The sequence below is a fragment of the Siphateles boraxobius genome, unplaced genomic scaffold (genome assembly GCF_051911475.1).
Source record: "Siphateles boraxobius isolate OS27281-9 unplaced genomic scaffold, OSU_SipBor_1 119, whole genome shotgun sequence".
Classification (NCBI taxonomy): domain Eukaryota; kingdom Metazoa; phylum Chordata; class Actinopteri; order Cypriniformes; family Leuciscidae; genus Siphateles; species Siphateles boraxobius.
The window spans coordinates 4077310-4101167 of record NW_027508721.1 but is presented as its reverse complement, the minus strand read 5'-3'; the positions used below and the strand labels follow the sequence as shown (position 1 = coordinate 4101167).

At 43.5% G+C, this 23858-nt stretch overlaps 1 protein-coding gene across 1 annotated transcript in view; it reads left to right on the top strand.

Moving 5' to 3' along the window:
• The window catches only part of prss12 (serine protease 12), a 74900-nt gene that overhangs the window by 35594 nt on the left and 15448 nt on the right, over window positions 1-23858 (top strand). Inside the window, exons 8-12 of the mRNA XM_077204575.1 lie at window positions 13384-13525; window positions 15415-15617; window positions 17015-17093; window positions 17239-17361; window positions 23448-23746. Of these exons, the coding sequence (XP_077060690.1) occupies window positions 13384-13525; window positions 15415-15617; window positions 17015-17093; window positions 17239-17361; window positions 23448-23746 (846 nt within the window). The remainder of the gene's footprint in view (window positions 1-13383; window positions 13526-15414; window positions 15618-17014; window positions 17094-17238; window positions 17362-23447; window positions 23747-23858) is intronic.

The following is a 23858-nucleotide window of genomic DNA, read 5'->3' as shown; positions in this document are numbered from 1 at the left end:
CCCACTGTCCAGCAGGGGGAGCAGGAGACGCGACACTCTGCTTCAGCGCCCTATACGATGAGCATAGCCGAATAACCATATGATTTTGCCCCCACAATATTAGAATATGTTGAAGTCTGGGGACTAAACACTCTATATGACACCGTTTTTTTCCACGATTTCGACACCTCAGTGTGGAGATCGGGAAAAAACGGCAAGCACTGGCGTGGAGGTTGCACTCGTGACGGCAAAAATCTCTCATCTAATTTTGGTTTAGAAATAGACTCCTGTCTTGTCACTGGCCATACAATGCTGAGTTTTTCTACAGCTCTTGTTAATACCTCCACTAGCTCATCACTTTCGGGAGTGTAAGGTGGCGAATCCTCCACATCTCCCTCATTTATAACTGATGCCTCAGCCCGAGCGGAAGAAACCGCAGCGCGTGCTTCCGAACACGGGACTTAGGCACTGGATCTCACAGGTGAAGGGAGAGATAAGGCAGAGCCTTTCTCTAACCCCGCTGAGAGATCCATATGCGATCCCCACGATACGCGTCGTCGCTCTGCCTCGGCAAGAGCGGGACCCGAACCGCGGGGAGCGCGCACCGAACCGCTCTCCTAGAAGAGCACCCGGCGGGAGCGGAGCGTCCTTAATGGCAGACGCTCGCAATGCTCACAATCAGCTCCCTCGAGAGCTGACTGGGCATGCTGCACTCCCAAACAAACAACACAAAGAACGTGTGTATCCCCACTCATAAAATAACGCGAGCAGGGAGGGACACACTTCCTAAACTGCTGTTCGTTCGCCATATCTCTCTTAATATATATATATATATATATATAAATTGTTTGTGTGGTGCAGAGTATGTAAAGACAGACAATATTCAAACAGGGACAGATTCACATATAGCGCGACTGAAGGCACAAAATCTGTTGCGCTTGTGTTTATGGGGTGCTTAATAGTTTCCTGGTCGATGACGTCACCCGCCTATGACGTTCCATCTCTCCATTGGGCTGATTCCATACGTGCTTCATGACACAGAACGCAGGGGCGTTCCCACAGCGTTTGACGCAGCTCGAGTTCCCTTGAAAGGGAACACTCCTTCACTTCCAGATGTCAGAATTCACTTCATTTTCATGATTATAACTCTAGGTTAAAAAAAATAACTAAAGTTAATTTAGTAAACAAATTAAATTAAAACAATTGTATTTAATAAAATATTTTTGGGGGATTTTAATTAATTAAAACATTTTTTCAAGAAATGATTTAAGAAATTTTAATCACAAGGACATAAATACATTTGAATAGTTGACATTTTTTTAGGAGCACAACAGCTCTTTGTCTCGTCAATTTGTTGTTTGATTAATATTTACAAAATAACAGATTGGGACAGATCTATAGTGACTGCAAATGTCTACATTTACACTGCAAGACCACATTTTTCCTGCCTTAATTTACATTCATTTAAAACACAGGGTAACTAAATTTTTATTTTGCAGAGAGTTCACCATTCACATGAATAAAATATCACTGTGAATAAAATATCCAGACGTAACGTTACGTTCACATTATTTTACTGCTTTTTTCTATCTCAGTTTGATTCCAACTTTTCCCCTCTATCCCAGGGCCCTTTTGTAAAATGCAGCAGAGAGAGAAAGAGAATGTGTGTGTAATAGATCTTTATGGGCAGCAGGCCAGTCTGAGTGTGAATAACAGAATGAGTGACAACACTGGAATTGGGAAACGGTGAGGTGTGCGTCACTTACACACACACACACGCACACATACACACAGTAGATACTATTGTTTGTGTAAATGCCTGCTGCGGTCCTTTTTCCTGGACTCTCGGGCTGATTTAACTTTATTGACTTTGGGCAGAGCAGCTGATGCTTTTAAGAGACTCACTATAGATGAGATCTCCTGTTTAATTCATCTTACTCACTAAGGAATTCAGATGAGTGTGTTTTTTTTGTGTATAAGAAGTCTCTGTTTTTTTGTATTCTTATTAAACACATTTCAGCATTCATATATATATAGTGTTGGGGTAACGCATTACATGTAACGTGAGTTGCGTAATCAGATGAATTTTTCAAGTAACTAGTAAATTAGTAACTAAGTAACTCATTACTTTTAAATTTACAACAAAATATCTAAATTACTTTTTCAAGTAAGTAATGCAAGGTACTTTGCTTTCTCATTTATTGACTGACTCCTCTCCTGTCCTCATGGTGAGATAAATCTGGAGTGAGGTGCAGAGGTGTTGTGTGCTTTGTAAACATGATGGTTATTGTAGTTCTAGACTACAATAGTGGGAGCATGTGTTTATTCATCTCACTTGCACAAAAACAGGTTTCAGTATTCCTCAAAATGTATAAAAACAGTGAAATGCAAACTCAGCATATTACGCAAACCTGTAATAATTAAATGTTAATTATTGTTTATTTTGGCCAATGTATTTGAATTGACAAATTTAAAAAAGTTGTCTCATCATTTGGGAAGTGTAGAAAAACAGTACATACATTTTTTTTACAGTACATACAAGCCAAATCGTCTCAGGTTACAACTGTAACCATACTTCCCTGAGAAGGGAACTTGCACTGTGTCGATGACGCTCTAGGAACGATAATGCCCAGACGCCATGCTCACAAGTACCTGTCGTGTGAGAGCACAACTACGACAGAAGCACCTGTGGACCTGGAGCAGCATCCAGGTCCAATATGTAAAACTTTACGAAAGTGAGCGGAGAGGGCCAGCCCGCCGCATCACAGACGTCTTGAATGGAAACCCCCGAAATTAAGGCCTTGGTGGCCACTATACTTGTGGTAGAATGAGCTTTGACCGCCAAAGGTGACGGCTGACCAGATGCTTCATAAGCAAGAGAAATAGCCTCAACTACTTGCTGACTGTCTGTTTGAACCCTTTTTAGGTGATCCAAAGCAGACAAACAGCTGATCAGATTTCCTCCACAGGGCAGCTCTGTGGACATAAGTATCCAGCGCTCCAACTGGACAAACAAGGTTTAGCTTTTGCTGGACATGATTTCTAAAAGGAGGACAGAATGCCTGCAAAACGATAGGCCACGGTACATTGCACCTTTGGAAAATAGCCCGTCTTAGGGAAAAGGAATGCCTTGACCATCGATGGTGCAAACTCAAGGAGTAGATATCCTACTCTCTGTAGTAAAGAGATGGCTAAAATGAACACTGTTTTTAAGGTCAGAAACTTTTCTGGAACCGCATCAAAGGGCTCGAAGGGAGCCGCAGATAAGCCTTCTAGTACAACAGCCAGGTCCCAAGCTTGAGCACTGGTATGTATTACAGGCTTCAGCCTCGAAGTGCCATGAAGGAAATGTTTTATCAAAGCGTTTCTCCCCACAGATACACCACCCAAAGTTACGTGGTAAGCAGCTATGACCACCACGTACACCTTTAGTGTGGACGGGGATAGCCCTGCAGAAAAACAACTTACAGGAACTCTAGCACTGAATCAATTGGGCAGGTAACTGGAGGGCAAACCCACAGGTTCCATATCTCTGGACGGGGGTGAAGGATCACTGGTCCCTCCTGACCAGATCTCCAGGGAAGAGCCGTCAAAGAGGGTCACCAGATCAGGGTTCTCGAACCGCGTCAGCTCCTACCCCCTCACTATCGTCCAGTTGCCTCAACAGGTAAGCCTGGTATGCCACTAGTATAGACATGGTTTGCAGACATGTACCAGCCTGGCCTGCTACCTTGTACGCTTTACCCAAGTTGCGCAGATGTTGTTTTTAGAGGCTTAGTGGGTTGCGTCGTGGCCTTCAGGGACGATGCCGAACTAGGGGACAGGTGGTTTGCAAGCGTCTGTTCCACCTTCGGCATCACCCTGTAACCATACTCTTTTAACCCCTTGATATCAGAGTAGACATGTACTTGAGGACTAAAGAAGCGTGCAGAGTATGATTTATTCCACAACCTCGATATTTCTTTGTGGAGGTCGGGAAAAAACCGAAGGCCCCATGGTGGAGGTATTTTGTTTGGAGTTAGAAAGCACTCGTCCAATTTGGTTTAGGTCGAGCGCCCTGTTTCTCAGCTGGCCAATCAATGTTTAAGTCAGACACAGTGCGAGAAACTACCTACACCAGCTCCTCGTATGCAGGGAAAAGAGATGGTGAATCCTCTATCCCTGTCTCGATGCTCAGCACATCCACTTCCACAGAACTGGACAGCTGAAGAGCCGGGGTCTCCCCCTGGGCGGGAGAAGCCGCAACATGGGCTTCCGATCCCGGAGAGAGAGCACTGGATCCCCCGGGTAAAGGCTGAGAAAGGGCATGGCCCGTCTCAAACCCCTCCGAGAAATCCATTTGCGAACCCCACAATCTCATCTTCGGTGCCAGAACCGCAGGGAATGCGAACCTGAAGACTCTTCTCAAAGTGACAGAGTGACAGGCGAGAGTGGAGCGTGTGAAGCGGCAGCCTCTCACAATGCTCACAGTCAGGCCCCTCGAAGGCTGACAGAGCATGCTCCGCTCCCAAACAAATGACACGCATCTAGTGCCCAGCCATAATGAAACGAGGGCAGGGAGAAGCACTCGATTGAAATGTTTGTTTGCTCACCATTCTTTTATATATATTGAGTTGTACTATTTCGGGACAGACAAAAATAAATAAGACAAACAGTATGAACACAGAGTGCTTGCTGAGGCACAGAAGATAACGCCGGTTATTCCGGATGTGCTTTTATGCTTTCCTGGTTGTGACGTCACCCGCCCTTGTCATTCTGTCTCGTCATTGAACTAGTTGACACGTGCTTCAGACGCTTCAGACACGTGCTTCTAAAAGGGCGCATGCGATATACTTCTTTTGTGTTTGCGTTAATTTGAATTACTATAGACCAACACAAAGATAATTAAAATAAAAGTAAAAGAGTTTTTGAAAGATTAACTTTTTTGTAGTACTAGTACCCTAAGCATTGCTTACTCATTTTTTTCATGAATTCATCTTACATCATACACACACACACACACACACACACACACACACACACACACACACACACACACACACACACACACACACACACACACACACACACACACACACACACACACACAAACACACACACACACACACACACACACACGGCTTCCTCAGTCAAGTTGATGGCTCTATGAAAATGTGGTGAGACTGACTGGGAAACTCTCAGGGCTTGAATAATGTCTCTTTCTCTCTGAATGAACTTAAATTTAGTTCCCATTTGCCTTTGAGCCACATGGAATCCATAAGGGTACACATGGAATCTGTGCTCACAAGACAGCATTTCTGCAGATTTCCAGAGAACCGGAACACCCGTCTTTTTTAATCGGACCAAATGGTCCCGAAGAATTTAAATAATTTTTTTTTTTAAATCATAGCTTCATCGGAATGGTCCGAAATTTGGTGACTTTGTTGGTACTTGGTATATGAACACCCCAAAAAATTGGGGACAGGATTTGAATAGTCTAAGTGGTTGTAAAAAAAATGGTCACACTCAGGGCCTTCGGGACCAAATGGTCCCGCCATAGGAAATGAATGGGAAATTGGCAAAAATGTGACAATACAGAGTTTTTTTGTGCGTACAATCTACAAATCAGCCACGATCCAGAAAAAAAGCACACAACAGTGAAGGGGTGAATCTATAAAACATCAAGAGTGCAAAACAGACACATCCACACACACACACACACACACACACACACACACACACACACACACACACACACACACACACACACACACACACACACACACACACACACACACACACACACACACACACACACACACACACACACACACACACACACACACACACACACACACAAACACACTTTTATAGATAAACAAACGAATAAATTCAGATTACATATGGGTTTTGCATTTTTAAAATGCTCAGTTTGTCCACCAGATGGCATCCATCTAATTTCAAAAACTGCTTTTATGAGGTCTAGGCTTGACTCTAAAATGAAATAAAGCTTTAAAAAAAATGTAAAAAAATATTTTTTTATTTTTTTATTTTCTATTATATTCAATGGGGGGAAAATGGGTCATATTTATTGCATAAATATTAATTATAAATCTTAAATTATCTCAAAACACCAAAAAAGAAAAGAAAAAATATTATAAAAAACAAGTAAAAAAAATAAAAATATGATTTTCTTTTAATAAATATGAATCAAACCCTTCCGGACCATTTGGTCCCGAAGACCCTGAGTGTGACCCTGAAATGAAGGACCCCAGAGGGTTAAGTCATTAATCTCAATAGTAATACTCTCAGCTCCGTTTAACACATTCTTAAGTGCATTCTGCAGAAAGCAACAGATTTACCCCCCATATCAGCACAGTGATGTCGGTTTTGCTGCTATTGTGATTCATTTTAACATTATTACTCTACATCTATGTTTCTATCTGTCTTACTCACACACCAGAAAACCTTCTATACTGATTAAAGGTGACCAATATATACGAACACTCAAGTTCTCACTCTCGACATGCACTCAGATTAAACACGGTATTTGTATGTGTCCAAATAAATAAAACCCCTTGAGTGTGCCTTTGTGGTTTTAAAATTTTTTTTTTTTAGTTTTGACAGAGCTGATGAAAAGTAGAGACCATCTGAAAAAACAGTTTTAGCTGGGATCATTATCGTTTGTTATTGTATGTGTATGCATGCTGCTGGTGCTGAAGGCTTTATGAAGTACATTTGATTTAATAAAAAATGGTACTTGAATAGCGGCTGACAAATGAAACATGACTGTGTGAAATGAACTTCATGTTTTAGGAATGATTAGTAATGCAGATGTTCATAAAGCTGTATGTGTCAGGATGTGTGCAGGTTGCCGAAGACGAGGACACGAGAATAGCAGTATAGTTTGATTTATTTACAAACTTAACTTTCTGCAACATACAGGAACAAAAGAACAAAACTCCAGGACTTCAGAAAACACAACCATACAAGGACAACGACAAACAAACACTAAGGGAAAACACAAGGCTTAAAAGAACTGGGACTAATGGGCTAATTAACTGAACACAGGTGAAGAAACTGAACACAAACGAGGAGCGGGAAAAACTAACAGGACTAAACCAAAATCACAAAGACAGGGGGAAACCAGATCACAAAACAGAACTTAAACACATTGAAACATGACAGTATGTTCTTGTAATGTATAGAATGTTACACAGACATAGAATATGTAGTAGAGCGACAAACCATAAGAACTTGCAAGTTATTATAAAGTGACTCAAGTGATAAAAATAATAATCAAACACTAAATCCAAAATAATCCAAGCCTGTAGGCTGTGTATGGTTGTCACACAATAAAGCAAATTGGTACATTAATATGGCACATTAATTAACTGAACACAGGTGAAGAAACTGAACAGAAACGAGGAGCGGGAAAAACTAACAGGACTAAACCAAAATCACAAAGACAGGGGGAAACCAGATCACAAAACAGAACTTAAACACATTGAAACATGACAGTATGTTCTTGTAATGTATAGAATGTTACACAGACATAGAATATGTAGTAGAGCGACAAACCATAAGAACTTGCAAGTTATTGTAAAGTGACTCAAGTGATAAAAATAATAATCAAACACTAAATCCAAAATAATCCAAGCCTGTAGGCTGTGTATGGTTGTCACACAATAAAGCAAATTGGCACATTAATATGGAATTCAGCTATTGAGCAGTCATAAGTATGCGTAATTGTCCAATCAGACTTTTGAGTCAGAAATTATAGCTTTACAAACAAATTTGCTTTTAAATTCATATTAATTTTGGGTGCAAATGTGTATGAATGTATGGTTAGTAAGTATTTTTTTCTTTTTCTTGAACGGAGAGTGCCGCTGATATTGCTGATGGGCCAGTAGCTGATGATTGATTGCGTTTGTGTCTGCATTTGTGTAATGTGTAAGTGGAAGCAGATGTTCCAGGAATGGAAATCTAAAACTCCCTTCAACACCAGTTTTTTTTTATGTCTCTTTCTGTGACACACACACACACACTCATATATGTGGACATAAGATGTCTTTCCATAGCCTCCCTCATTTCCTCTATTCTTCCTCTCATCTTTTGTGTTCCACAGAAGAAAGTCATGTCTGAAAGTCCAACAAATGTCAATTTTTTTGTCCATACATTGGAAGTCAATAACCAAAACGTCTCGGTTACGTATGTAACCCTCATTACCTGAGTAGGGAACGGAGACGTTATGTCGGATGACGACGAATGGGGTTTCACTTAGAAAGCCTATCAACTTCGAGTATTACAAAACGAGCCAATGGCAAAAAAATGCCATGGGTCTGCGGAATTTGCATAGCGTAACACAGCCCTACCTCGTGGGTATAAAAGGAGGACGCTGGCAACATGCAGCTATGTTTCTTCGCTGGGGAGCCAAGACTGAGCTCATGCGATCCCCGCGGTACAGCGGAAAGTGGCAGGCAGACGTAACTTCTCCATTCCCTACTCAGGGAACGAGGGTTACATACGTAACCGAGACGTTCCCTTTCGTTGTCACTCTGAGTTACGTCGGATGACGATGAATGGGGTTACCAGACTAATCACGCCACCTTCTCGGCTGTCTTTCAGTGTCCTGCGTAAATCTTAGATCCCTGTCGTGATACTGGCACGGACGAAGGACTCCTATTTAGCACAGGAATACCAAGGTACACTAGGGAGCATATCCCATAGCTTAAAGGAATTATGCAATTATTGCCAACCCAGAGGGTTGGGGGGGGGGGGGGGGGGGGGGGCTTAGAGAATACACATATGACCCGGAGGGATGCATATGGAGAACACTGGGGTGTCCAGCCGCAGGTGGAATATTTCAAGCCCAGGGGTGGCAAGGTGGCTTGCCAAGGGAAAGACACATTCTCAGAGAGGCTTACAGTGGAAATACACATGTGGGGGTCACTCAGAGGAGGGACCATGCACACGCGAGGCACCTAGCCTACGTGCAGGCAATAGACACTGGTGCCGACGTCAGGAGTGCTGGAGGAACTCAGGGCTTTCGGAGAAGCTCACCTGAGGAGAATATCGCACGTATCCAGTCCGTGGAGTGGAATGGCGAGCAAGCGAAGACACCTGAGCGGGTCCAGTACTAGCTGGTTGAAGCGAGTGCATGAGAGGACATTGGCTCCACTCGGAGATTGTAGAATCTGGCGAATGTGTTCGGTGTCACCCAGCCTGCAGCTCTGCAGATGTCTGTTAGCAAGCCGCCATGCACTAGAGCCCAAGAGGATGCCACACTCCGGGTGGAGTGGGCAGTCACACCAAGGGGGCACAGTCGACCTTGCTGCTGGTAAGCCAAAACAATGGCGTCCACTATACAGTGAGACAAACTTTGCTTGGAGAGAGCCTTTTCCTTTAGCTCTACATAGGCGCAGAGAGCGCGTACTGGACAGAGCAGTGCCAAGGCTGGGTCTGCCTTCTCCAGGGGCAGCGCTTGCAGGCTCACCACCTGGTCCCGGAAGGGAGTGGTGGGAACCTTGGGCACATATCCAAGCCAGGGTCTCAGGATAACGTGAGAGTAGGCCGGCCCGAATTCCAGGCACGCTTCGTCAACGGAGAATGCGTGCAGGTCCCCTACCCTCTTGATGGAGGCCAATGCAACCAGGAGCGCTGTCTTCATTGACAGGAACTTAAGCTCCACTGATTGCAAAGGCTCAAAAGGAGCGCTCTGCAGGGCAGTTAAAACCACTGAGAGGTCCCAAGTATCTCCTCGTATCCTCTCAGGAACCTGACGATCATGTCGTGCTTCCCCACAGTCTTACCTTCAATTGGTACATGGTGTGCGGCAATAGCGGCAACTTAACTTTCAGGGTGGAGGGAAGCAGCCTTTGCTCCAACCCTTCTTGAAGGAAGGAAAGCACGACACTGATCGAACATCTCCGGGGGTCTTCTCGGTGAGAAGAGCACCAGTTGACGAAGAGGTTCCACTTCAACTCATAGACGTGTCTTGTGGAAGACGCTCTAGCAGAAGTGATGGTAGTCACCACCGCTTGTGGTAGGGTACTCAAACCTACCTAATCCCGTCCAGGAGCCACACGTGGAGGTTCCAAAGATCGGGACGAGGGTGCCATAGGGTGCCCCGTCCCTGAGAAAGGAGGTCTTTCCTCAGGGGAATCGTCCAAGGAGGTGCTGTCGCGAGGAGTACAAGTTCGGAGAACCAGGTCCGGTGGGCCAGTACGGCGCGGCCAGAATGACCTGCTCCTCGTCCTCCCTGACCTTGTGCAGGGTCTGCGCAACAAGGCTCACTGGGGGAAACGCATATTTGCGGCCCCGCGGCCAGCTTTACGCCAGTGCATCAATGGCTCGAGTCGTAAAAGGCAAACAGATCTATCTGTGAACGACTGAGGATGGAGTCGCCAATCTCCTAGGGGAGGGGCTGAAGCCGTGAGAGCTCATCGGCTGCACAGTTCAGGGCTCAGGGATATAAATGGCATTAAGCGACATCAGATGCTTCTGACTGCATATGAGGAGGTGGCGGGCGGGTTGCGACATACGGCGGGAGCGTAGACCCCCTTGACGGTTGATTTACGCTACAGTGACGGTATTGTCTGATCAGACTAGTACGCGTTGACCCTTGAGCACGGCCCGGAAGCGGCACAGAGCAAGATGTACAGCCAGCAACTCGAGGCAATTGACATGCCATAGGTGCTGGGGTCCTGTCTAGGAGCCCGCGGCAGCACGTCCATTGCACATGGCGCCCCAGCCCATGGTAGAGGCATCTGTTGTTACAACAACATGCCGGGAAGCTGGTAATCGGAGGGTGCCGTGTTGCCATGCCCACCTCGGGACTCGGTCGTGAAGCCAAAGCTGAAGCGGTCTCATATGAAGCAATCCGATCAGCGTTGCCGCGGTTGCAGATGCCATATGCCCCAGGAGCCTCTAAAAAAGTTTCAGAAAAAGTTTCAAAGCAAACCGTAGGAACGGTCTGTGTCAAGGGAGAATGGAGACATGGAAGTAGGCGTCATTCAGGTCGATCGCTGCAAACCAATCCTGGGGCCGCACACATTTGAAAATGCGTTTGGCGGTGAGCATCTTGAACGAAAGTCTGTGAAGGGAGCAGTTCAGAACGCGCAGGTCCAGGATTGGCCCATCCGGGGGCGAGCAGCGGGGAGTGGAGAACAAAAGATTCTCCCCCGGCCCTCCACCGGGGGAAGGAGTGGTCCTGCTACCATCTCCTGAGAAGTAACACTCAACATCCCTGAGCAGCCCGTCTCAGGAGCGGCCCGCTTGGCCCGGGGGGCGGGGCTGGAGAGGGCTTGGGCGCCTTCTTATGGCTTCCTCCGCGATCGGGCCCAGGTGGAGGCTGCTGCTTGGGCCGGGCGGGAGGGGCGGGAGCCGTAGGAGGGCGCCCTCGGCGGCGAACAGACTGAGTACTCTGCCCGGTCGGCTGGGTGGAGGCAGTAGCAGGCCGTCGGGGCAGAATATGCTTGATTGCCTCAGTCTTTTTCTGGGCGGTCGAGAACTGTTGGGCGAAATCCTCGACTGCACCGCCAAATAGGCCGGCCTGGGACATGGGGGGTGTCGAGCAGCCGGGACCGCTCAGCATCCCGCATGTCTGCCAGGTTCAGCCATAGATGTCTCTCCTGGACAACGGCTGTGGACATCACCAGATCGAGGGAGCGTGCGGTCACCTTCGTCGCCCGGAGAGCGAGGTCGGTGGCGGCGTGCAGCTCATCGAAGAGCCCTGGGTCTGTCCTACCCTCGTGCCCCTTAGCATCTGGGCCTGGTAGACCTGCAGAGTGGCCATGGCATGCAGAGAAGCAGCTGCCTGTCCCGCCGCTCTGTAGGACTCCGCCACTAACGTAGACAAAAACCTACAGGCTTTGGATGGGGGCTTAGGCTCGCCACGAGAAGAAGCACTCTGTTGACACAGTTGCATTGCAACAGAGTGTTCAACCGGGGGGAGCCCAGTGTACCCATGGGCAGCTGTGGCATCGAGGGGAGGAAAGGCGGATGAAATCAACGTGCGGTTGCGTGAAGACATGGGAGTCTTCCAGGTCTTCGAGACTTCAACTTGCAAGTCCGGGAAGAAAGATATTGGGGCAGGCTGCGGACGGGAACCAGCAGCTGCACCCAAAACTAATCGTCCAGCCGCGAGCGCTCGGGACAGGGCGGAGGGGTCCACTCTAAACCGATGCTCGCGGCCGCCCGGGAAAGCATGGCCGTCATCTCTGGATCAGACTGAGACACAGCCGTATTCACACCCGAAGGTGGCAGCTGTGACGAGTCGTCACTTCCAGGCGAATCAGACCCGCCTTGTGATGCTGCGATTGACATTGCGTCTTCCTCTGGAGCGCCAAAGGAAACCCACGGGGCACCCGAAGATGGTCCCGCGGCAATCCCCTGAACACTTGCGGGTTGCAACACTGAAGAAGGTGCTATGGGGCACGGACAGATATTCGGCGCTTTGTTCCACACAGTCACCCTCAGATCACCCTGGCCACCAGCCGAAATAGAGCCTCTTGTGGAGGTGCTAGATCGGGGTGTGGATTAGGGGGCTCTCACTTTTGCGAGGTCATTGAGTCTCGATCGTAGTGTTGCGATGGTCATGTTTCCACAGAGAGAACATGAGTCATCCACAAGCGCTGCTCTAGCGTGATCAATGCCCAAACACATTAGACAGCGCTCGTGCCCATCAGAGTTAGACACAAGTCGACCGCAACTAGAAGTGCACGGGCGAGGCATCTTTAAAAAGACGTGCCGGGTGCAAGCTCTTTTGTGAGAGAAAAACTCGAGTGCTGAAGCGCCCGCGCCAAACCACTGGCAAACCACGCACAGATAAGCAGGAAGTGTGCACTCGCCGGGAGATCGCCGTCACACCAACACTGGAGAGTTTGCTCGTCTCGTAAGAAGCTGACGAAATCAGAGGCTAAAGGAGTGAAGAATTAAACTTGGCTCCGAAGCGAAAGCATATCTTCATGTTGCCAGCGTCCTCCTTTTATACTCACGAGGTAGGGCGGTGTTACGCTATGCAAATTCCACAGACCCATGATATTTCTTTGCCATTGGCTCGTTTTGTAATACTCGAAGTTGATAGGCTTTCTAAGCGAAACCCAATTTGTCGTCATCCGACGTAACTCGGAGTGACAACGAAAGGGAACTGTTTATTTACCAACATTATTCAAAATATATTCCTATGTGAATGCATCCAGATTTGCAAAGACATGAAAGTAAGTGACCCTACATTGTAATTTTTGGGTGAACAATCACTTTAAACTTCATTAACATATAAAGTATATGTATATTAGCAGTCAACTGCTAGCTTGAACCTACAGCCAATCAGATCCGTCTAGATGCTTAACCACTATACTACAACCTGTGGATCAAAGCGAAATACAGCATGTATGCATTCATATATTTTGTTTTATCTGTCAGGTCTACCTGTGAGACTGGTGGGTGGAGAGAATGAGAGAGAGGGGCGTGTCGAGATCCTGGTGGGTGGCCAGTGGGGGACGGTTTGTGATGACGGATGGACGGATTGTGATGCAGAGGTGGTGTGCAGACAGCTAGGTTACAGGTGAAATCAACATGTTAGGGTCATCTGAACAGCCTTGTATGTTCAGTAATTTCATGTCATTCAGAGATGACATGGTAAAATAAATGTATAATAATTTAATCATGACATAGACAATGTGTAAGCAAATCTAAATGCTACTAATGTGGATTTTGTTGCACCCACACTCAAATACACAAACTAAAGCAGTAAACTCAAACTAGATAAGTCAGGTTTGATGGTAAACTTTGAGAAATTTTAAGTGTGAAGGTTTTATAGTCATGATAAAAATTCAAATGATGAAAGGAAAACCATATTAGACCTATTTGTCATGATTCTGTCTTGTGTTTTAGTGACTCTTAGTTTAAAGTGAGTTCCTATTGTTTCTGTTCACTTCCTGTGTTTAACGACTGTTTCACTCATATTCCGTTTGCAGCGTGTATGCGGTGATTGTTGCAGTTCGTATGTGATCCAGGAGCAGCATGCCTTCATGTGCTTTGTGCAACTGATACGCTGTATATCACAAACAGTTGTTAGTTACATGCTGCATTTGGATCCAACGGTCTTTTTTGACTACAAGAGCCATGCTACATTGACTGTTATTATTAACCTTATTAAACCAGTTCAGTCTCCAATAAACCTTTACAGACCCAATTAGACCACAAGATCACTAAGAAATCACATCAGACCATCTAGGCACTGATGGTTAGGCTGATGTTAGGCATTGTTAGCATGTTACTTGGTGTTATTAGCATGATTTAGAATGTTTGTTAGATTTGTTAGATTTTTGTTTAAAACATGTCACTAACATGTTTTAGCATGTTGCTTGCATGTTTTGACACATTATTATCTAGTAAAATGTGTTTTAATTATAACCTGACTATTCTAATCACTATTTTTATGACATATTGCTAAAGCATTAAGATAAAGACTCTAAAACCTTGTGTTGTAATGTTGCCAAATGAAACGCACATAGTCAAATGTGCTCAGAAGAACAGAGAGAAAAATGTCTATCCCAATAGAAAATTAATTTCACAATAGATTTATTTAGCAATAGGTTCTGGTCCATTTCATCAATGGTTTGTTTTTCTTGTTTGGAAGTGATAATAAGATTTTATAAGTTCAGTTATGAATCATGCATATGTGTTATTGTTTAGCTCCGATTACAAAACTTAGAAGACTGTCAGATTTACACACACTAATGTGATCAACACCTTCCCTCATGCTCACCTCCTAAGGGGGGGGGGGGGGGGGGGGGGGGGGGGGGGTTGAGGAGTTCAGAGGTCAAGTTATTACATTGTAACTGATGCTCATGTCTAATGAGCTCAGTTCTCTCAGCTGGAGTTGGCGACGCTTCTCTCTTGTGTTAAGATTGATATTCGGTGCTTGCCTGTGTATGTGTGTTACAGTATACTATATGTTTCTCTTAAGTGAATACATTTGAAACCCACACAGGTCTTTCATTGTTCAGTGTTTGACTATACTTGTAGTAGGTAACATTCACACTTCAGATTGAGCAAGGGAACTGACCCTTGCTAAAGGATTCTGATCAATCAGCACACATCTCAAGCTTTTACACAACAGCAGTGGTATCTTAGTATTATTTATGTACTATTATAGTATTTAATAATATTTTTAATTAACATTTATTTTAATATTTTATGTTTTTATTTTAATTTTAGTTTAGGATATAGTCGTTTTGTTATGTGGTTTTGTTTTGTTGAAACATTTCTAATTTTAAAAGTTTAATTTATTTAAATAATATTTATATTTTATTTCAGCTTTATTTCAATTAATGACTCTGAGCAATTTTAATGAACATTTTTTAAAAGTTTTAGATTTAGTGTACTTAACAATAACAACAGTTTTGAAAAAAGTAACAAAATGTATCTTTTACTGTCATTCTTTTGCAGTGGGTTGGCTAAAGCTCGTGTAATGGCGTATTTTGGTGAAGGCGAGGGGCCTATTCACATTGACAACGTAAAATGTACGGGTGGGGAACATTCTCTGACTGACTGTATCAAACAGCAGTTTGGGACACACAACTGTCGCCATAGCGAAGATGCCGGCGTAATTTGTGACTATGGGTTACAGAAGGATTCTACTGGGGTCAAAGGTGGGACATTCTTCTTGATCCTCTCATAGCTACAGCATTCACGTACTGTATGTGATACTGGCAAGGTTTAAAGAAATATTTCCCAAACATGTATGAATTTCTCTCTTTCATGGAACATTATAGGAGTATTTTACCAGAATGTTGAAGCAACTCTTTTCTATACAATAAAAGTTTCAAGATTCAAAAATGACATAAATCCCTAATAGTACAAGAAAAGTAGTGTTTACTTTAACTGAATTAAAAAGAGCAGTGTGAACATTCGCCCTAACATCTCCTTTCGTGTTCTTACTGGTAAAAAAAAAACAAAACAAAAAAAACAAATTATTATTGCATGTTTTGGGAAAGACAGGAACTGTAGTAAAGTATGGCAGAATTTTCATGTTAGGATTTCATTTAGGCACATTGAATGAACTGCAATTGAATAAACAGACATTCTTGGACTTTACAAAAGTATCTGACTTCATTGTAATTGGTGGTCTTTACAATTCAGGGAAAATGTACATTTTGAAGCACAGGTAAATGTGGTGTCCTGGAGAGTGGTTTTGAAGGATAGATTTAGAGATCCTCACACCTGTAAAAATACTTAATACATTAATAAGCAAGAGTGAAAGATGAAACCTATCAGATCAGATCTCTAGTTTGGGCTGGAGTGGAGTGTGTGTTATGTCTGCTCTAAAGGATGTGGTTTGGCTCGCCATCTCAATATCACTGGCACTGAGACTTCATTTATGCTTTATTATTCTTATCAATCTAATAACTTGCTAGTTTACCCGGCCTGCAGTGCTTTCTCTATTAAACCCTGAAGCTACACAATTTATATTGTGCATCTCATAACCATAATGGCTGCTGTGGTATTTTCAGTGGTACTTTTCAATATAATCTTATATGTATAGTAAAAAATACTCTAATACATTTTTTGGTCACACATTAGATTAGGGTCCAATTCTCACGATTAACTATCTATTAACTATGACTTTTGTCTCAAACTCCTAATTTCTGCTTATTAATAGTTAGTAAGGTAGTTGTAAAATTTAGGTATTGGGTAGTAATATGTATGCTAATAAGCAACTAGTTAATAATGAGAATTGAACCCTAAACTAAAGTGTTACCCATTTTTCTTTAAATAAGCATAGTGGCAGACCAATAAACACTAACATGATGTAAATAATACTGTTTATGTTATTTATATAAATCATTTAATACCTAAATTATCAATATTATATAAACAGTACAGTAATGAGAAGAAGATTCCTTGGCTTCATTTTCCATATTCAAAATATATATTTTTATGTATTCTTATTTGCTGTAAAATAGAACCAAGGCAGATGTTCCTAGCAGGTTTCATGAGATTCAACCATACATGCTTTATAGAAACATGTGATTGCTTTACATTACAGAGGCAGTAGGCTCCATGTGTGGTCTAAGACCCTCTCATACCCGTCAGAAGAGAATAATAGGAGGGGAAAACTCTATACGGTAAGCAGAGAGGGTCAAACTGTCCCCATCTTTGACATAACAAATGACACATTTGAAAATAATTGTTAATGTGGTCGAAATGAGAAGATGAATGTCTAGAGCGGTTAAAATGGAAATTTATAGTGTTTGTGTGTGTGTGGTGTAGTGGGGGCTGGCCGTGGCAGGCAGCTGTGCGTATGCGGGGGTCTCAGGCAGATGGAAGGTTGGTATGTGGAGCCACTTTGATAAACAGCTGCTGGATCCTCACCTCTGCTCACTGCTTTAAGAGGTACTTACACACATACATATGGGCAGGTATATCTTCATTCTGTATCACATCTGCAAGGCATAAATAAAGTCCACCCACACACACAACATGTAGACACACTTCTTTCTTTTGTTTCCAATTTTCCACTGTGACTCACACAGCTAGATAACACAAATAGCTGGAATACAAACAAAACACATTTCTAATTGTCTATTTTAAACAATATTCGTTCCCACACTTCCTCTGTAACCTGTGCCCAATTATGTATTGACTTGCAAATAAACACTCTTAATCATTCTAGCTGCAAAACAAACATAGTTAAATAGTTCCAATAATTCAAATTACATAACTGTATCGCGATGCGGTTGAAGTAAAGATGAGGCAGGATCCAACTGCAGCACACGCTTTAACAAACTACAAACTTTACAACAAGCAAGACTGGATACAGGGCTCGGGAACAGGAACAACCAACATCACGTTAAACAATAGACAAGAACTCACAAAGACAAGACTGAAACACAGGGCTTAAAATAATCAGGGACAAACGAGCTAAACAAGGGGGCGTGGGAAATCAGAAACACCTGGGATAACAAATAGACAAGACAGGGAACCATAGATCAAGACAGGGCACAAAACCACATCGTAACATAGCCCCCTCCCTATGGGCGGCTCCCGACGCCCATCAAAACAAGCAAAAAAGTTCAGGAGGGCGGTCCTGGAGGAACGGGGGGCCAGGCCCACACTGGGAACCGGGACCAGGACACGGGCAAGGCGAGCCTGGGCCGTGGAGCATGGGTGACCAGGGCGGAGGAGGGCATGCCGGCGGACAGGGCGAAGCAGGACGTGACGGCGGCCAGGGCGGAGCCTGCTTGGCAGGGGACCAGGGCGGAGCACACTTGGCAGGAGACCAGGGCGGAGCACACTTGGCAGGAGACCAGGGCGGAGCACACTCGGCAGGGGACCAGGGCGGAGCACACTTGGCAGGGGACGAGGGCATAGGAGGCTCAGGTGAAGATAGCACCGACAAGGTCCATGTCAGCGCTGCCTCCATGGCCCTCTCAGGGTACCTACTGCCCCCCCTCCCAAAAAATACTTGGGGAAATCCACGGGAGGAACCTCCGGGCTGTAACTGGGTTCAAGAGTGACCTCCCAGAGCTTGAAGGACATAGGTAAGGCGAGGCACAGAGGCGGGGCCGGCAGGGCGAGGAGTCTGGTTACGCTCACCGAAGCCTGGCAAGCCGAACGAGTCTTCCTTCTCCTCTTCCTGCGACGGCGAGTCACTGGGCTAGATACCCTAACTTGGTTAGATTCACTCACTTGGTTTGATTCAGCACTGGACGCACTTGTCTCACTTAATTCGGCACTTGACTCGGCACTTGACTTGGCACTTGATTCACTTGACTCGGCACTTGACTCGGGACTTGATTCGGCTGAGCAGACGTGAAGCGCGGGCTTGTGGAGCGTGGTCTCGGCAGAGCTGAAGTGAAGTGCGGGTTCGGCTGAGCAGACATGAAGCGCGGGCTTGTGGAGCGTGGTCTCGGCAGAGCTGAAGTGAAGCGCGGGCGCGGGCGAGACCGTGCTGACGTGAAGCGCAGGCTCTCGCAACTTGTCCTCCACGCCCATGGTAAACGAAGAGCCGCTCCACAACAGGGCCAAGTCGATATACCACTCTAAAGACCCGTGCGGATCACGTTCGGGCATCTGAGACCCGAGAGGTTCCGATAATCCCCCGCGGAAGAAGATCTTCAAGCACTGTGTGCTCATTTGCGCGAGATGCGCCAGCTCGAGGAATTCTGTGACATAATCCTCGATGGCGCGATTCTCCTGGCGAAGACGGAGAATCTGGACGTCCACTGGACTCCAGAAAGGCATGGCTGCTGGATCACGATCTGGTGAGTGCTTCTGTAACGCGATGCGGTTGAAGTAAAGATGAGGCAGGATCCAACTGCAGCACACGCTTTAATTAACAAACTACAAACTTTACAACAAGCAAGACTGGATACAGGGCTCGGGAACAGGAACAACCAACATCACGTTAAACAATAGACAAGAACTCACAAAGACAAGACTGAAACACAGGGCTTAAATAATCAGGGACAAACGAGCTAAACAAGGGGGCGTGGGAAATAGACAAGACAGGGAACCATAGAACAAGACAAGGCACAAAACCACATCGTAACAATAACAAAGACAGAGCAACCAAATCAAAATATTCACCATTCAGTAAAGACCTCACACTGCAAAAAACATCAAATGTAAAATTAATTCCTAAAGTAATAATTTAAAATAAAGCAATACTTAAAAATACAAATCTTTGCAAAACTGAGCCTTTAAGGCAATTTGTTCCTCATAAAGATAGTTACTCTCATTTGAAATAAGAATTTCTCTAGCCCAAACGGGGTAGCAGGGCTGTTGTTTTGAATATTGCTAACTCAATGGCTTGTTACTAAGCAATGATACATCCTATCTATCTTAAAATGACACTGCAATTAGCAACAGACCCTTCATGCTACATTTGATGAATTTTCACCAAAGGGATAAAACATTTTAGCTGTTCACATTAAGGAAGAATAATAATAGTATTCCAGAGGAAAAGCGATAAAAAACATGTCCACACAAACACTTTCTGCTTCCCATAAGGATCGGTCTAGTAAATGATCTGTCTTCAGTACAGGTCTGAGACTGTGCTGCATTTCCACATTACTGTGAAGAATGTACGTTAGTGGCAGTTTCCTGAACCATTTAGGGTTACATTTTTTAAAAAAGGGTCTCAGTAGAAATACGTTGGCCGTGTGAGTGGTTTAAGTAAGATTGAATCTGTTTTTTATCAACTAGTCCAAGCACTGAGTCCTCAGAATATGATCCATGACATCAGACTACTGCTAAAGTTTCCTTTAGTTACACGCTGTCCTACACAGAGCTATAAATCTAGATACCTTTGCAGCCCCCTCCCTCTTTTTTCTCAGACATGTACACACACTTTTTCAAGAATGCAATTAATAGCATGCAGAACAGCATAACAGTTGTTTTAAATCATTTGAGATCATTAAGCTCGATTGGACTTAAGTTAGTCTCTCACTTCCGAGTTTACAGAGGGTAACATGACATTTGTGCAAAAATAGCATGCACACACACACACACACACACACACACACACACACACACACACACACACACACACACACACACACACACACACACACACACACACACACACACACACACACACACACACACACACACACACACACACACACACACACACACACACACACACACACACACACACACACACACACACACACACACATTAGCTCTAAACTATTTTAATGCTGTGTGCCCAGTTGTTAGCAAACCTTAATTAAACTCTGGGTTTACAACCGACGTGGTACTGTATTAAAGCCCTAATGTCAGAACTGCCATAATGTACAACCTTAGAGTTTGATAGCTGTCAACAGATCCAGCTTCCGGCTTCTGAAAATACATGCAACAGAGTCTTAAACTAGTGAGCAAATGTGAGTTACCAATTAATAGAGTACTGAACTTTATCAGTTATCGGCCATTTATAGAGATCTTTTAATTTGGTAGCAGCTGAAATTGGATATTTAATTGCAACGAACAAGACTGGATACAGGGCTTGGGAACAGCCATTTCCCGTTTCTACATTTATAGTGACTTTTCCTTTCAGTTAACACTCACTTAAAGTCCTTGAAAAAATAATAGTTTAACCATACTATATTAAAAGTTCAAGTTGTAATTTCAAGGGCTAGAATATTCAAATTACAATTAAACTTTAAAAATGTATTCAGCAAGGAAGCATTAAACACAACAGCATGTCTGTTTTCAATATTGATAATAATCAGAGATGCTTCTTAAGCAGCAAATCAGCATATTAGAATGATTTAATTTATCACCCCCCCCCCCCCCCCCCACACCCTAACATTTATATAAATAAATTTTAGAATAGACTACCATTTATAGGTTTAATACGGTAAGACGCTGGAGATGTGACCACAAACTATAGGGAGAGATGGTGGGGGTTGTTACTGAGAAATTATCCAGATTCAAAGTTGGGTTCAAGTGCAATATGTCAGAGCACTACCCACTTGGCCATGTCTCAGACAGAATAACCTTATAATAACCTAATTGAGATCATTACTACAGTTAGGATTAATGTTGATTGTGAGTATTAGAAGCTTAATATATACAGTGTCAGGCTCAGAGATGCCCTTTCCAGAGTGTCTCTCATGAAGAGACTTTGAGAATGTGGTGCTGATCCAACCAGACCAAGAGTGTCATTCCGGACAGGGCAGATCCTTTTTCCAGAAAAGACCTGACCGTGTAACGGGACACTGCTGTCTCTCTCTCTGGCACCACATATATATTTCCGTTACACACCAATGGTTTAAATCACTAACAAGCAGACAGGAGGGCACACACACACACACACACACACACACACACACACACACACACAAACACACACATACACACGCGCACACACACACAGAGTCACTGCGGTGCAAACAACAGATCTTGATTCTGTTTATTCCCTATACATTATAAGGAAATATTTATGTACTATAAAAGTAATAGGCATTGTATGTTTTTTCTACCCACCCTTATGTTATATATATAAACCTGAGGAGAAAAATGCAACTGTGGCTGCCAATAGAATACAATAATTGTAATTAATCTCACACTTTTCTTATTTTGTTTTATATATGTAATTATTATATATTTAAAAAACAAAAAACAAAACAACTAACCTTACAGTATATTAAAGACTGGCAAGCACAGGACACTTTCTGTTTCATGCAAATACCTTTTTGAGTGTGATGTCATGGTGTTGGGTTTATGGAAAAAGAAAACTTCCTGTATGTATCTGTTTTCACCAACCGACCGTGACTGTGGTTTTGCAAGTGTGTGTTTGTGAGTGCACATGGTTTGGCTTTGGGACCATAAGATCGGTTGACATGAAGTTCCTGCAGGAGCGGAACCGGATTTGTCATTTGAGGACCCATTTGAGTGGCACATAGAGAAGTCACAAATCATCCTGTGATAGTGTATTACGCTCCTGTGCTGTCCCGTATACTTGTTTGATGATTCACTGTGTTCTGTTCAGTTGTGTTGTCCAGTCTTGCTGAATGTGTCCTGTCTGTATACCCTCTCTGTCTCTTTTTTAGTCATTTTATTACTAAATTTTTGCCTGAAGTTATGATAGTATAGCCAATGTTAATGGCCTATACTAAATAAAATTACCTAAATAAATTAAAAATAAAACACTTAAACCCAATATCCATAATTTTAAGTGCATTTAGGCATTACAATTGTATAATGTACATCATGAAAAATGAAAAATAATTTTTAAGATTTAAAAAGTAGATTTAGGAGTGTTGTTAAGTTTTTAGTGTTTTTAAAGATTAACTTTAAGTGATCATTAGATGATGCCAAAGGTATTCTAAATATAAAAATGGAGAATGAGCATGCACAAATCATTTTTCCAGATTTTTTTAAATGCAGCCTTGTTGAGCATAAGTTATGCTCACTGAGGCTGGATTTTGTTTGGATAAATAATACAATAAACAGAAACAATTATTATTACAATTTAAAATAACACTTTTCTTATTTAATATATTTTAAAATGTAATTTATTCCTGTGATGACACAGCTGAATTTTCAATGTCACATGATCCTTCAGAAATTGTACTAAGGTGCTGATCTGGGGCTCAAGAAATATTTCTTATTATTGTCAATGTTGAAAAGAGTACTGCTTAATATTTTTTGTGGAAACTATGATACACTTTTTTTTTGTTCAGGATTCTTTGATAAAGAGAAAATGGAAAAATGGAAAAGAACAACATATATATTTGAAATAGAAATCTTTTGTAAAATAAACATTGAATGGTAGTGTATGTAACCTTAATTAAAAAGTCTCTAATATCAGCCGATTACCAGTGTGTTTTCACCGATCACAAATATATATTTTCACCAAAATATTGTGCATAGATTCAGTTCTGTTAATCACCAAGTGGTCATGGTTATTGGCTGATTAGTGATGTCTGACCAATATCTAAGTTACGGGTCTTCTGTGTGTTCTTTCTTAGATATGGTAACAGCACTGGGCTGTATAAAGTTCGTGTGGGTGATTATCACTCTCTGGTTCCTGAAGAGTACGAGGAAGAATACGCCGTGGAGAAGATCGTCCTTCACCCGCGCTACCATGCTGACAGTAATGACTATGACCTGGCACTGGTGCGTGTGTCTGGCCACAGAGCTCATAGGGGTGTCACAGGCGAGTGCATCATGCTGAACCGTTTCGTGTTGCCCGCGTGCCTGCCAGTGCGGAGGGAAAAAGTGCCAAAGGAAATTGGCAACTGCTACATCACAGGCTGGGGAGACACAGGTCGGAGATTCCATAAAACACACACACACACACACACACACACACACACACACACACACACACACACACACACACACACACACACACACACACACACACACACACACACACA